The following is a 13,260-nucleotide window of genomic DNA, read 5'->3' on the forward strand; positions in this document are numbered from 1 at the left end:
GATGCAGAAAGGAGCAGCCGGAAGCACGGGCGAGGGGGCGGGGCAGAGTGCTGCGCGTGCGCATGAGGTCGGTCCCCGCCCTTCGGGCTTTCGTAGGCCGGCCGGCTCGCTGCTCGTAAGTCTTTAGCCTTCCCCCGCTGTCCTTCTCTCTGTGAGGGCTTGTCCTTTTCTCCCTGGCCGTCCTGAGTTCTCCCAGGGGCCCTTCGCTTCCTCCCGGTCCGTTCTGAGCCCTGTAGGGTCGCCTGTGTCCCCCGGCGCTGTCCTCCCTCCGAACGGTGAGACCCAGAGTCCCACCCACACGCTAGGGCTTTGTAAACCCCACACAAGGGACTTTGATTTATGGGCGAACTGCTGTCCCTGGAAAGTGTTTTGTGAATCATATCTCCTTTCTGAGTGAAGAAAGGCAGGGACCTGCCGGGAGGTGAAGGCATGCCTCTCATTTTCAGATGATTGAGTCCTCTCTTGCCATTCCCACGCCTTCCTCCTGCCTGCCTGGGAGCAAGTCCCTGGTCACACAGGTCCCTTCAGCACAAGCCCGCAGGGGTGAGGGCTCCTGGGCCTGCCCACCACCTGGGAAACCAGATGTCTAACCACTGATTTGGGAGCCAAACTGCTGACCTCACAGAGTAGCAGAGCCACTTCACCTCAAAAGGGGCAGAAATTCATCTCCAAACTGAGGGAGCAGCTTGGCTTACTGTGACTTGGAAAAACTTACTTTGCTTGAGATGTTGGAATAGTGCTTTTTAAATGGATCGGGATGAATGAGGCTCAGTTCCCTAAGAGTAGTACATCTTTCATGCTTCTTGTTTGTTAAATGGTATGTTATCCGAAAGCATCTTGCAGGCCAGAGGTGAAAGAACCTTGGTGTTTGGAAGTTGGCAGAAGGGTTACACAACTATCATGCTAGAAGCTAGAAGCAGCCAGATCTGAAATGATGGGAAAGAGATGGTAATATTTGAAAAACCAACGGCATCACTCTAAACATTACCCTAAATCAGGGTGTCTCAACCTTGTCACTGTTGATATTTCGGATTGGATAATTCTTTGTTGTTGGCGGCTGTCCGTGCATTGCAGGCAACATCTCAGGCCTTTTACCCACTAGATGTTGGTGACACCCCACCGGCCATTTGGCAACCAAAAATGTCTCTGGGGCTTCCTTGGTGGCGCAGTGGTTGAGAGTCCGCCTGCCGATACAGGGGACACGGGTTCGTGCCCCGGTCCGGGAAGATCCCACCTGCTGCGGAGCGGCTGGGCCCGTGAGCCATGGCCGCTGAGCCTGCGCGTGCGGAACCTGTGCTCAACGGGAGAGGCCGCGGCAGTGAGAGGCCTGCGTACTGAAAAAAAAAAAAAAAAAAAAGTCTCTGGTGGGACTTCCTTGGCTGTGCAGTGGTTAAGACTCTGAGCTTCCACTGCAGGGGGCACGGGTTTGATCCCTGGTCGGGAACTAAGATCCTGCATCCGTGTGGCCAAAAATAAACAAACAGACAAATAAATAAAATGTCTCTGGACATTGCCAAATGGACCCTGGGGAACAGTGGCTTAGAGAACCATTGCTCTAAATATTCCTGTGGCTGAAGGAAGTTTCCACCACCTGCTTTCACTCAGTACCTTCCTCACCGACCCTCTTCCCTGGCTATTTCCAAGTGCAGAGGGTGAACAGAGCTTTCCCACATCCCCTCCATGCTGGTACTAAACGTTAAGAACAGACTTTGGCCAACGCCAGGCCAGTGTCACGGGATGGTGGAGAGCTGTGCAGCCCCATCCTGACTGCGCTGACATGGTTGACCTATAGGGGGCGGGTGAGAGCCATTTTTGAAGACAGTTCTCAAAGTCCCTTTTCCTTTGCCACTAAAAGTCGTACAAAAGGAGGAATCAGGAGGACAGTGTTGGGTTGGAATAGATTTAAATGTATTCACGTGACACGTAATAGTAATTGTCTTGAAGTTTCCCTTACACCAAGCACTTTCCATATGCGTCCTCATTTAATCCTCACAAAAACAGAGGAAAATATTATTACCACCTTACAGACATGGAAACTGAGATTCAGGTTAAGGAAATTGCTCCTAAGAGGCACACGTCAACACCAAAACACGTAACAAACTTTCACAGCTCTAGCAGCGCTCTCCCTCCTCTCTGGCCTTGCTTGTCCTCCATCACCCCAGAAAGCCTCGCTTGGCCTATGTGGTTACCAGCTCCCCAAGCTCATCCATCTTACTAATAGCAAGACCCACCTTCCACTCCAACACCCCAGCTGTCACCCAGCTTGGATTCAGTCCCAGCACTTCTACAAACCACAAAACCACAGAAGTGAACAAACCATTAACTCCTCTGAGTCTCTCTCTCTTTCATCTGTAAAACTGGACAAATACCCTTTCCATAAGCATGTTGCTGGGAATGATAAGACATTATGTTCCAAGCTCTACTCACAGTAGCTGTTTAACAACTAACAACAATGATGATTACGTGTATTGTTACCGTTCATGACAAAAAGGAGGAGAGGTCATGGTGGGTTACAGGTGTCCTGCAGGCTGTGGGAAGTGGAGATTTGATGGTAGGCTGAAATCTGAGGAAGGTCTATAGATTGCAGATTAGTATTGTATCTGTTTTAATTTCTTGATTTGCTCATGGTGTTGTGGTTATGTAAGTGAATTCTTTGTTTTTAGGAAATACACACAAGTACTCGGGTAAAAGGACAGCCTGTCTGAAACATGCTCTTAAAGGGTTCAGATCTATGATACATATGGACGGTAAAGCAAATACGGTAAATTTAAAGAGTCAGGATGAAGGGTATCCAGGAGTTTCACCGTACCATTCTTGCAGCTGTCCTGTAAGTCTGCAATTATGGGGATAGAAAAGATTGTAGGGCAGGGCGCTGACGTCATGCATGCAGCATCCACACTTGTGGGGATGGCATATTTCTCTGGAGTCCTGGCCCCCCTCATTTGCTGGGCCCTGCAGACAGAACTGGAACAAGGCTGCCCATGACAAATGGCTGAGGCTCTCTAAGTTCGCCCCCACTGGGCAAGGCAGGCAGCCACCCACCTTCGAGGCTTTGCTCAGCTCTCGGAAGGCACTCAATTTAGCTGCACAGTGGAACCCTCTAGGGAGCTGGATAAAAGCTGGCTGAGGGGCATACTCCAGGAGGCCCAGCCCAGGGGGGAAACCAGCCATTCAGTGGCCTCGGTCCCCATACCACCTTGTCCGGCCAGTCAAGGCCAGGGCAGTAGGGCTGTTTTCACTCTAAGCCTAACACCAGCCTCCACAGCCTTCCCAGGAAAGGGGCCACCAATGTGGTCAGGCCTCCAAAGGAGTTGAGAGCACATCACTATTGTTTTTTTATAAAAGTATAAAAGCTTTTTCTCTGGTCACTTCTTTGGATTTTCATTCTCTCGTGAAGGCGCCTCTGTACAGGTAAAAATTTAAATAAAACCTGTATGCCTTTCTCCTGTTAATGTCAGTTTAGTTCCTAGGCCCAGCTGGAGAGCCAAAGAGGGCAGAGGAGAATTATTTCTCCCCTACACCTTCTTAGTAGTTCACCAAGTCTAAGGAGCATGGACTTGATGCCATCAACTGGGGTCTACTAGCAGACCCAGCCCCCAGGAAGGCTGCTGACTACCACCACTGCTTACCCACGTGTCCTGTGCTCCCACTCGGTTCTCCAGGCCACAGGGAAGACAGGCACAGACATGGCTCTGCCACCAGCAGAGAGGGAACAGAAGATGACAGAGCAGGAGAGGACCGGGTATACTATAAGGTTTACCTGGAGGCAGTGGGCAGGAAGAGATCACAGCCAAGGAAGACAGGAGGCAGCTGGGAGCTCCCTGAAATAGAGGGACAGGCACCCTCAGAACTGCCTCTCCTGCAGGGGCTTCCCAGGAGCTGTATTTGTACCACCAGGCACCCCTCCCCTGCTCCGGATCTAGGGATGGATGTGTAGCCCACTCTGGATACATGGTCACTTAGGCAGGTGACTTGACCTGAGGCGCCCTTACTCCTGTGGTGCTGCCCTGCACAGAAAGTGGGAGAAAGTCTGCAGAATAGGAAGGGGGGAAGGGGGGCAGGCAGAGGCCCTGGGAAAGAGGCAGAGCCGGCCACCATGAAAGAGGAGTCTGGGCCTCACAGCAGCCTGGTCCCCAGGACCTCTGAGAGCAGAAAGCAAGGACGGGAGTCATCATAAAGGAAAAGTCACGACTAAGAATCTGAAAGTGCAAGCGATAGAGCCCCCTCCCCAGCCCCCTCCATCCCCACAATCCCCGTTTCCACATGGGTGCCAGGAAGTCTGAGCCAATCAACACAGTCCCATCCCTATTGCCTCAGAGATTGGTCTACAGATGGGCACCTGACCCACGTCTCAGCCAATCAATGCAGACCTTCTCCCCCCACCAGCAGCGTAGGCCGTCCAATTAGAGCAAAGCCCAGGACTTCGTGTTTGACACTTGGGAGAAGCAATGGGATTTGCCCAGGTTAAAAAGGTCAGCGAACCCCAAACAGTATTGGTACAAACTTCTGCTTAAACATAGAAGATGAAATACATATGTTTATATGAGCTTCACTAGAATGACACAAAGAGGGCAGGAGGAGAATGGCAAAAAGTGAGAGGCTAACCAGGGTAGGCAGGTTTAAATTGGGGAGAGGCGGGGTGATGGGGGCTTAGCAGAGTGAGGGCCTGAAGCACAAGGTCCCGGAGCTGCAGGGGCGGGTGGGGGCGGGCGGGGAGGAAGCAAGGGGAGCCCTGAAGACGCTCCTCCTTCCTGCACCACAGATACTTCCCCCAGGAATGTACCATCCTCTGCCTCACCCTAGGGAGGAAGATGCAGGACTTTCCTGTGGAGACTTGAATGTTCAGCGATTCTGCCACTTTGAGGCCCCCGTGAAATCACCTGTTGGGTAGTAGTAGTCCCTGTTGGGTAAATGTCTCCTGTGAGGTCACTCCCAAGGCTCTGACCTGTGTGCAGTGTGGCTGCCCTTGGATCAGGTGACATTCCAGTCATCTGTGGCCAGGGAGGCCGCAGGGCTATGCAGCAGGGCCTGGGACTTCTGCATGAGGACTGCCTTGGCCCCTGTCCTTGGGGGATGGTGAGCCTTTGCAGCCCAATCCTTCAACATCCCCAGTCTCAGTGAACTCATTTGAAAGTGGTAAAAATAATACCACCCCTGCCTACTGCCCCAAGACTGTCTGATCAAATGACAGAATGAATACAAAAGTACTTTGTGAATCATAAACGTTTCAATCAGTATAATTATAATGACAATTTCTCCTCCATATAAATATATTTTCTTTCTTTAGGAATAAATCTAATAAGAAATATATACGATCTATAAGAGAAAAATAATGAAGCTCACCTGAAGGGCATAAAAGAAGACTTCAACAAACAGGGCAACTGGCTACATTTCTGAATGAGAAGACTTGGCATTATAAAGATGTCTGTTCTCTAAAATGGATCCCCAAATCCACAAATTCAATGCCTTTCCAATGAAATTATCAACAGCATTATTTTAGTGAAATGGGAAGAGTAGATTCTAAGATTTATATGAAAGATAAAAGCCTTATGGTAAAGAAAATTTTGTAGGAAAATAAAAGGAAGGGATCCCTTCCCACCAGATATCAAAAAACTGAAAAGTGCCAACTGAAAGAATGTGGTATCTACAGGAACGGACAGAGAGACATCCAGCTCATAGACAGAGCTGAGGCCAAGGCAGGCAGAGTACCAAGAGCCACTTTTACATTTAGACAGTCTGTTGCTGACACAGGCAGCAAAATGAAAAGGAAGAGAGAGAGAGAAAGAAAGAGAAGAAAGAGAAAAGGAAGGAAGGAAGGAAAGAAAGAAAAAAAGCACCCAAATGTGCCACTTCCCATCTTTGTCCCATGCACCAGAAAGGATGACACCCAACCAAAGAGAGCTGGATGCCTGCGCCTCAAGTCACCCCAAGGCATCACCTCTGGCTGGGAGCCCATTCTAGATGGCAGCTACACCCTGGGGGCAGGGACAGAAAACCTCGTATCTCGGAACCAGAGATGAGGGGAAACCCTCCTGATGCCTCCTGGGCAGATGTGGAAGAGAGTGGGCGGTGGCCTCAGAGCAGCTCCTCACAAGTCCAACCTCAGTTCCTGGAGTATCACAAAGTGTTCTGAGAGGCTCAGATTAGCTGTGGTCCCAGACTTGGCCTGGTGGCCTTTGAGGACACCTGCAAGGTGACCAGAGCAGAGCCGTTCCCTCACAACAGAGAAATACAACAATGGAGCATAAACTGTGGTGCAGTTATCAATACAAATCAGTGGGGAAAAGGTAGCCAACAAATGTTAGACTCCTACCTCATACTATACACAAGCAAATTCCAGAGGGGCTGAAGTGCTGAACATTTTTTAAATATTGGAAAAATATTACAAGGAAATGTAGGAGAACATTTTTCTAATTTTGGATGGGAAATGCTTTTCTTTTTTAAAAAAAATATTTTTAAAATTTATTTTTGGCTGCATTGGGTCTTAGTTGCTGCGCATGGGCTTTCTCTAGTTGCAGCGAGTGGGGGCTACTCTTCATTGGCAGTGCGTGGGCTTCTCATTGCGGTGACTTCTCTTGTTGTGGAGCACGGGCTCTAGGCACGCGGCCTTCAGTAGTTGTGGCGTGCAGGCTCAGTAGTTGTGGTGCACGGGCTTAGTTGCTCCGCAGCCTGTGGGATCCTCCAGGACTAGGGCTCGAACCCGTGTCGCCTGCATTGGCAGGCAGGCTCCCAACCACTGTGCCACCAGGGAAGCCCCCAGAAATGCTTTTCTTAACAAGACACGAGCTTCAAAAAAAGAAAGAAAGCCAAATTCATAAAAAAGAAATACTTCTGTGTGTTAAAAGACACCATTGATCAAGCCATATGTTTAGCAATAGGTAATACAGCATATTCAACAAGAAAAGGATTAATAGATATTATGGATGGAATATAAAAATAGTTTATACAAATTGAAAAGTAGAAGACAATTCAATAACAAAACAGTTAAGTAATATAAACAAATTATCCTTAGAAAAAGGAATACAAATAACTATAAACATATGAAAAGGTGTCCAGCACTTTGCAATTCAAATGATAATGAGACGACAGATAAGCAAAAGTTATAAAGATTCATCATCTCAAGGACTGGCCAGCATGGAGTCAAACTCCTAATGATGCTGGAAGGATTAATTGGTGAAGCCATTTGAAGGGGCCAATGTAGTCCTGTCTGCACAATCATAAAATGTGCCCAGCATTGGACCTAGCAATTCAGCCTCTAGGAAGCATCCAGAAGAAACACATGCACGTGTTGACCCTGGTAAAAGGCCAAGATTTATAACAGGGGAAAACGGAAACTGCCCAGATGACCATCAATACGAAATTGGTTTAAAAATATTTCAGCGTACCCATTTGGAGAGATCTCACCGGCCACTCCTTCCCTCTCCCTCTGCTGGATCCCAGCAGAGCTCATGTTTCCAGATGGTAGTCAGGGAAGGCAGTGACCAAAGCTTGAGGGTGGCCTGGGCACGTGTGGCAATGCCACTGGCTAAGCCACCTGCTCCCTCTCCTCTGGTTCCCAGACTCAAGGGGGCCTCTCCTCCTTAGGACATGAATTTGGAAGACCCTGTGACCCTGCCCTGGGAACTGGACAGGTGGCAAAGTCTGCGGTGATAAGGTGATTGGGCTGTCGCTATGGTGATGGGGATGGAGGCCTTTTGCCATCAGCCCCAGTTTTCTGCATGGCAGCTCTAATGACAGGATGGTCAGCCCTGCAGAGGCTGGAGGGTGTGAGCGCAGAGGCCTGTTCCTGGTTGCCATGGCAGCGTGGGCCCTCGCAGGAGCGCAGAAAGCCCTGGCAGGAGAATTCCCCACTCCATACCTGGTCAGAGCAGGAAGTGTTGGGCCGTGACTGAGCCTCAGGGAAGCAGGTTGGGGTGTGAGAAAAGAACAGTCGCCCACAGCTTAATTACTCAAAAGCTGTCCCCCAGCCACAGGAGGAAAGAAGACGTTTTCTGCTGAGTCTGTCTAGAGGACACCACGCCGTCACAGCTCAGCACAGCCCGGAGAGAAAGCTGACCAGTGCTGACCAGCTCTGGAGCCCGGCAATGGCCCTGCCCCGATGATACCTGGCCTGACAAGGCCTCAGTGGGGAAGGGTCCCGACTAGGACCCAGAAGAGAAGGCTGGCAGGCTTGCTGGAGAACAATGAAAAGGAGGAAACTCTGTGATTGAACCTCAAGCCAGAAGCCAGCCAGAAGGTGGACCATATTCTACCAGACACTCGGGCCGGCCGTGACCCTTGGTTGGGAGAAGCCTGGGGATATTTCTGCCTTGGAAGCCCATTGGGGAACACTGAGGGGTTCCAGCTCCCCCAGGCGGGCTGCGGTACAAATGCTGGATGACAGAGCCAGGATGGAGATCGCCAAGAAGGAAAAGGTAGCTCTCTGCTGCATTCGGTTTTCTAGAAGTGCTTCTTACACGTTCCTGTATTCAGTGGTTTGTTTAACTTGACCAAGTGTTTGTGCCTCAATATCTGATTGTATGTGCAGGTGCTTTAGGGACGACCTGCTGGGAGTGAATTATGAGGCATTGACTTTGGTAATGCTTTTATTTTATTTTTGTTTTTTAACATCTTTATTGGAGTATAATTGCTTTACAATGGTGTGTTAGTTTCTGCTTTATAACAAAGTGAATCAGTTATACATATACATATGTCCCCATATCTCTTCCCTCTTGCGTCTCCCTCCCTCCCATCCTCCCTATCCCACCCCTCTAGGTGGTCACAAAGCACTGAGCTGATCTCCCTGTGCTATGCGGCTGCTTCCCACTAGCTATCTATTTTACGTTTGGTAGTGTATATATGTCCATGCCACTCTCTTACTTTGTCCCAGCTTACCCTTCCCCCTCCCCATATCCTCAAGTCCATTCTCTAGTAGGTCTGCGTCCTTATTCCCATCTTGCCCCTAGGTTCTTCACGACCATTTTTTTTTCTTTAGATTCCATATATATGTGTTAGCATACGGTATTTGTTTTTCTCTTTCTGACTTCACTCTGTATGACAGACTCTAGGTCCATCCACCTCACTACAAATAACTCAATTTCGTTTCTTTTTATGGCTGAGTAATATTCCATTGTATATATGTGCCACATCTTCTTTATCCATTCATCTGTTGATGGACGTTTAGGTTGCTTCCATGTCCTGGCTATTGTAAATAGTGCTGCAATGAACATTTTGGTACATGACTCTTTTTGAATTATGGTTTTCTCAGGGTATATGCCCAGTAGTGGGATTGCTGGGTCATATGGTAGTTCTATTTGTAGTTTTTTAAGGAACCTCCATACTGTTCTCCATAGTGGCTGTACCAATTCACATTCCCACCAGCAGTGCAAGAGGGTTCCCTTTTCTCCACACCCTCTCCAGCATTTATTGTTTCTAGATTTTTTGATGATGGCCATTCTGACTGGTATGAGATGATATCTCACTGTAGTTTTGATTTGCATTTCTCTAATGATTAATGATGTTGAGCATCCTTTCATGTGTTTGTTGGCAATCTGTATATCTTCTTTGGAGAAATGTCTATTTAGGTCTTCTGCCTATTTTTGGATTGGGTTGTTTGTTTTTTTGTTATTGAGCTGCATGAGCTGCTTGTAAATTTTGGAGATTAATCCTTTGTCAGTTGCTTCATTTGCAAATATTTTCTCCTATTCTGAGGGTTGTCTTTTCGTCTTGTTTATGGTTTCCTTTGCTGTGTAAAAGCCTTTAAGTTTCATTAGGTCCCATTTGTTTATTTTGTTTTTATTTCCATTTCTCTAGGAGGTGGGTCAAAAAGGATCTTGCTGTGATTTATGTCATAGAGTGTTCTGCCTATGTTTTCCTCTAAGAGTTTTATAGTGTCTGGCCTTACATTTAGGTTTTAATCCATTTTGAGTTTATTTCTGTGTATGGTGTTAAGGAGTGTTCTAATTTCATTCTTTTACATGTAGCTGTCCAGTTGAGACAGTGACTTCATTGGGCAAACCAGGTCCTCTCCCTACTGCTCCAGACTCCGGCCCTGTGACCTGGAAGTCACAGGCTGCCAGGAGGCCCAGGAGGTGACCTCTGTTGGGAAGAGGGTCCGGGGAGTTTAGAGCCCCAGCTGGGGGGCTTGGGGCCTGGGATCTTGGTGGCAGAACCAACTGCCCAGCCATGAGGCAAGACTCAACAGACATCACGAAAGGTCTCAGATGCCTGCGCTTCCCTGCAGGAATCTTTTCCTAAGAAGCCTCAGGGCTGTTGCTCCTGGTGAGGAGTTGAGAGCAGTTACTTTTTCCAAAGCAAAGAAAAATCCAGACGTCTTCTGAGCCAGCCCTGTGTGCGAGCGGAGCCAGGGCTGGTGACAGGGCAGAAGGAAGAGCCTGCCTGCTCCCCCAAGCCAGGCGGGGCGGGGGAGACGGAGGAGAGGGCCCATATCCAGTCCCTTTGGCATGGTTTCCTCCTCACATGTCTTTTCTTCTCCTTCTTCTGTGAAATGACAAGGTCAGCATAAACACTGGGCTCGTTCTGCTCCTGGCAGAGCTAATGATGTTGGGAGAAAAACAACCAGCCTGGGTCGGGGTGCCCGCAGCTGCAGGCAGCAGGAAGCCCACGTCTGCTGGTTCCTGGGCCGATGACCGGAGTTTGGATGAGAAATCCTACGCAAAGGGGCCGTGGAGGCCAGCTGGGGAGAAGGGAGGCGGGGTCTTTGGCACAAGCAGAGAGCTAGCGTGGCGACAGTGAGAGGTGGGGCCTGTGGCTCGCCGTGGGGAGCTGGTGTGGGGAGGCCACCACGTCAGACTGGGGCTGGCCCACGCCCCCTTCTCGTTTGTCCCAGGGACACAATGCTCCACGCGGTAAACCGTTTCTGTTCCACACATGCGGTGTGCCGGCCCCCGTTCAGGAGCCAGGCTGGTTCCAGATCGCTGGTGGGGGACGGAGGGGTGTTTCACTGACAGCCTTGTCAGGGCAGAGAGGAGAGGGAGGCACTGCCTCTGGCACGTGCCTTAGGGGGTACCAAAAACATCAGTCATCAAGATAAATAATATTCTAATTCAAATTCTAAAGAATCAAAATCCATGCGAAAAATTACGATGAGCAAAATGCCAAATTTCTAAAGAAAGAGGGCCTGAGTATTACTGATTTTTTTCGCTTGTCTTAGGCCTGTGCCGGCTGCCCTTAGAGTGCCAGCTAGCAAGGTGCCAGGGCCAGACAACGGAGGCGTGGGGCTGTGACGTCCACACCCCTCCCGTCTGTCCTAGCTGCCCAGAGGACCCACCTCTTGTCTGGGGGCTGGGGGAGCGGGGTGGGGGTGCTTCAGCTTGGTTTCAGGGCCGTCCTAAGGATCTGAGGTTTTGCTGCCAGGCCCACCCAGGTCCAGCCCTGCATCCCTGGGAAGTGATACACCCACCCCAAGCCAGCGTGTAGCCTGGAGTGGTCGGCTGGGGCTGTATCCACACAGGCTCCCAGGAGGAGAGCGTTCGGGTTGCTTTGGAGGGAACTGCAGTGCTGCTGGTTTTGCTCGTTCTTTTCTAATTTATGTATTTATTTATTTATTTTTGGCTGTGTTGGGTCTTCGCTGCTGCGTGCGGGCTTTCTCTAGTTGTAGCGAGCCGGGGGCCACTCTTCGATGTGGTGCGCAGGCTGCTCATTGCAATGGCTTCTCTTTGTTGCAGAGCACGGGCTCTAGGCACACGGGCTTCAGTAGTTGTGGCTCGCAGGCTCTAGAGTGCAGGCTCAGTAGTTGTGGCACACGGGCTTAGTTGTTCCGTGGCATGTGGGATCTTCCCGGACTGGGGCTCAAACCCCTGTCCCCTGCATTGACAGGCGGATGCTTAACCACTGTGCCACCAGGGAAGTCCTGGTTTTGCCGTTTCTGTTTCTCTGGTTCATCTTGCCTCTGTACCTGTCGGATCACCTGTGGTCATCCCCCTATAATCTGCAAGAGTGTGTGGCCTCAGTACCGTTTTCAGTGTCTTCCCTGGGGGGATGGCAGCTTCTTACGTGGTTTTTCTAGAGCTCCTTGGGGGCAGGCCCGCTCCTACTGATGCTGCTTCTTCTCCCCTCCAGCCTGCGGCTGTGGAACTCCACCACAGAGTCATTCCCTTGGCATGGAGCTCTCTCTTTTTTTCCCCATAGTTTTATCATCTGTAAATGGGTTAAAAATATCATCTTTTTCCTTAAAAAATTGTTTTTAATGAAGTATAGTTAATTTTCAATGTTTCAGGTATACAGCAAGGTGATTCAGATACATATATCCTTTTTTAGATTCTTTTCCATTATCGGTTATTACAACATAAGAAATATAGTTCCCTGTGCTATACAGTAGGTGCTTGTTGTTTATCTGTTTTATATATAGCAGTGTGTATCTGTTAATCCCAAATTCCTAATTTATCCCTCCTTCCCTTTTCCCCTTTGGTAACCATAAGTTTGTTTTTTATGCCTGTGAGTCTATTTCTGTTTTATAAATAAGTTCATTTGTACCATTTTTTTGGATTCCACATATAAGTGATATCATAAGATATTTGTCTTTCTCTATCTGACTTATTTCACCTAGTATGATAATCTCTAGGTCCATCCATGTTGCTGCAAATGGCATTATTTCATTCTTTTTTGTGGCTGAGTAATATTCCAGTGTATATGTGTACCATGTCTTCTTTATCTGGTCATCTGTCAGTGGACATTTAGGTTGCTATGGAGTTCTATCTCTTGATGGCCACAATTTCTATGAGACCTGAAATTGGGTCCTGGGAGCCACCTTGGAAGTTCCTGGTCTATTCTTCCCCCTCCCTCATCTGTGCCCTTCTGCTGGTGGGCAGGAGCGATGGGGGCTCTAGAGCCGGTACAGTTTGCCTTATGTGGTGGGTTTAGGGAGCACTTTTCAGGAGGAAAGCTGGGAAGGTAACACTCCAGGTGTCTTAGTCTGCCCAGCTGCCATCTGGGTGACTTAACCAGCAGACACTGCTTCCTCACAGTTCTGGACACTGGAAGTCTGAGATCAGGGTGACATCATGGTCAGATTCTGGGGAGGGCTCCCTTCCTGGCTTGCAGATGGCTGCCTTCCTGCTGTGTCTTCACATAGTTGCAGGGAGGGAAGGAGAGCACTCTGATCTCTTCCTCTTGTGGGGGCTCTACCCTCATGCCCTCATCTAACCCTAATCACTTCCCAAAGGCCCCACCTCCTGACACCATACACTGGGGGTTAGGGCTTCGACATATGAATTTGGGGGGACACAATTCAGTCTATAGCATGAGGGGTGGGGGTGAGAG

The 13,260-nt window shown here is 49.2% G+C and overlaps 1 protein-coding gene across 1 annotated transcript in view; it reads left to right on the forward strand.

Moving 5' to 3' along the window:
• The first annotated feature begins 29 nt into the window (after window positions 1–29).
• GCK (glucokinase) overlaps window positions 30–13,260 on the forward strand; it is a 56,127-nt gene continuing 42,896 nt past the window's right edge. Inside the window, exons 1-2 of the mRNA XM_079931702.1 lie at window positions 30–115; window positions 5,288–8,414. Coding sequence (XP_079787828.1) covers window positions 8,370–8,414 — 45 coding nt within the window. The 5' untranslated portion in view covers window positions 30–115; window positions 5,288–8,369. The remainder of the gene's footprint in view (window positions 116–5,287; window positions 8,415–13,260) is intronic.

The sequence above is a fragment of the Stenella coeruleoalba genome (genome assembly GCF_951394435.1).
Source record: "Stenella coeruleoalba genome assembly, chromosome: 9".
Classification (NCBI taxonomy): domain Eukaryota; kingdom Metazoa; phylum Chordata; class Mammalia; order Artiodactyla; family Delphinidae; genus Stenella; species Stenella coeruleoalba.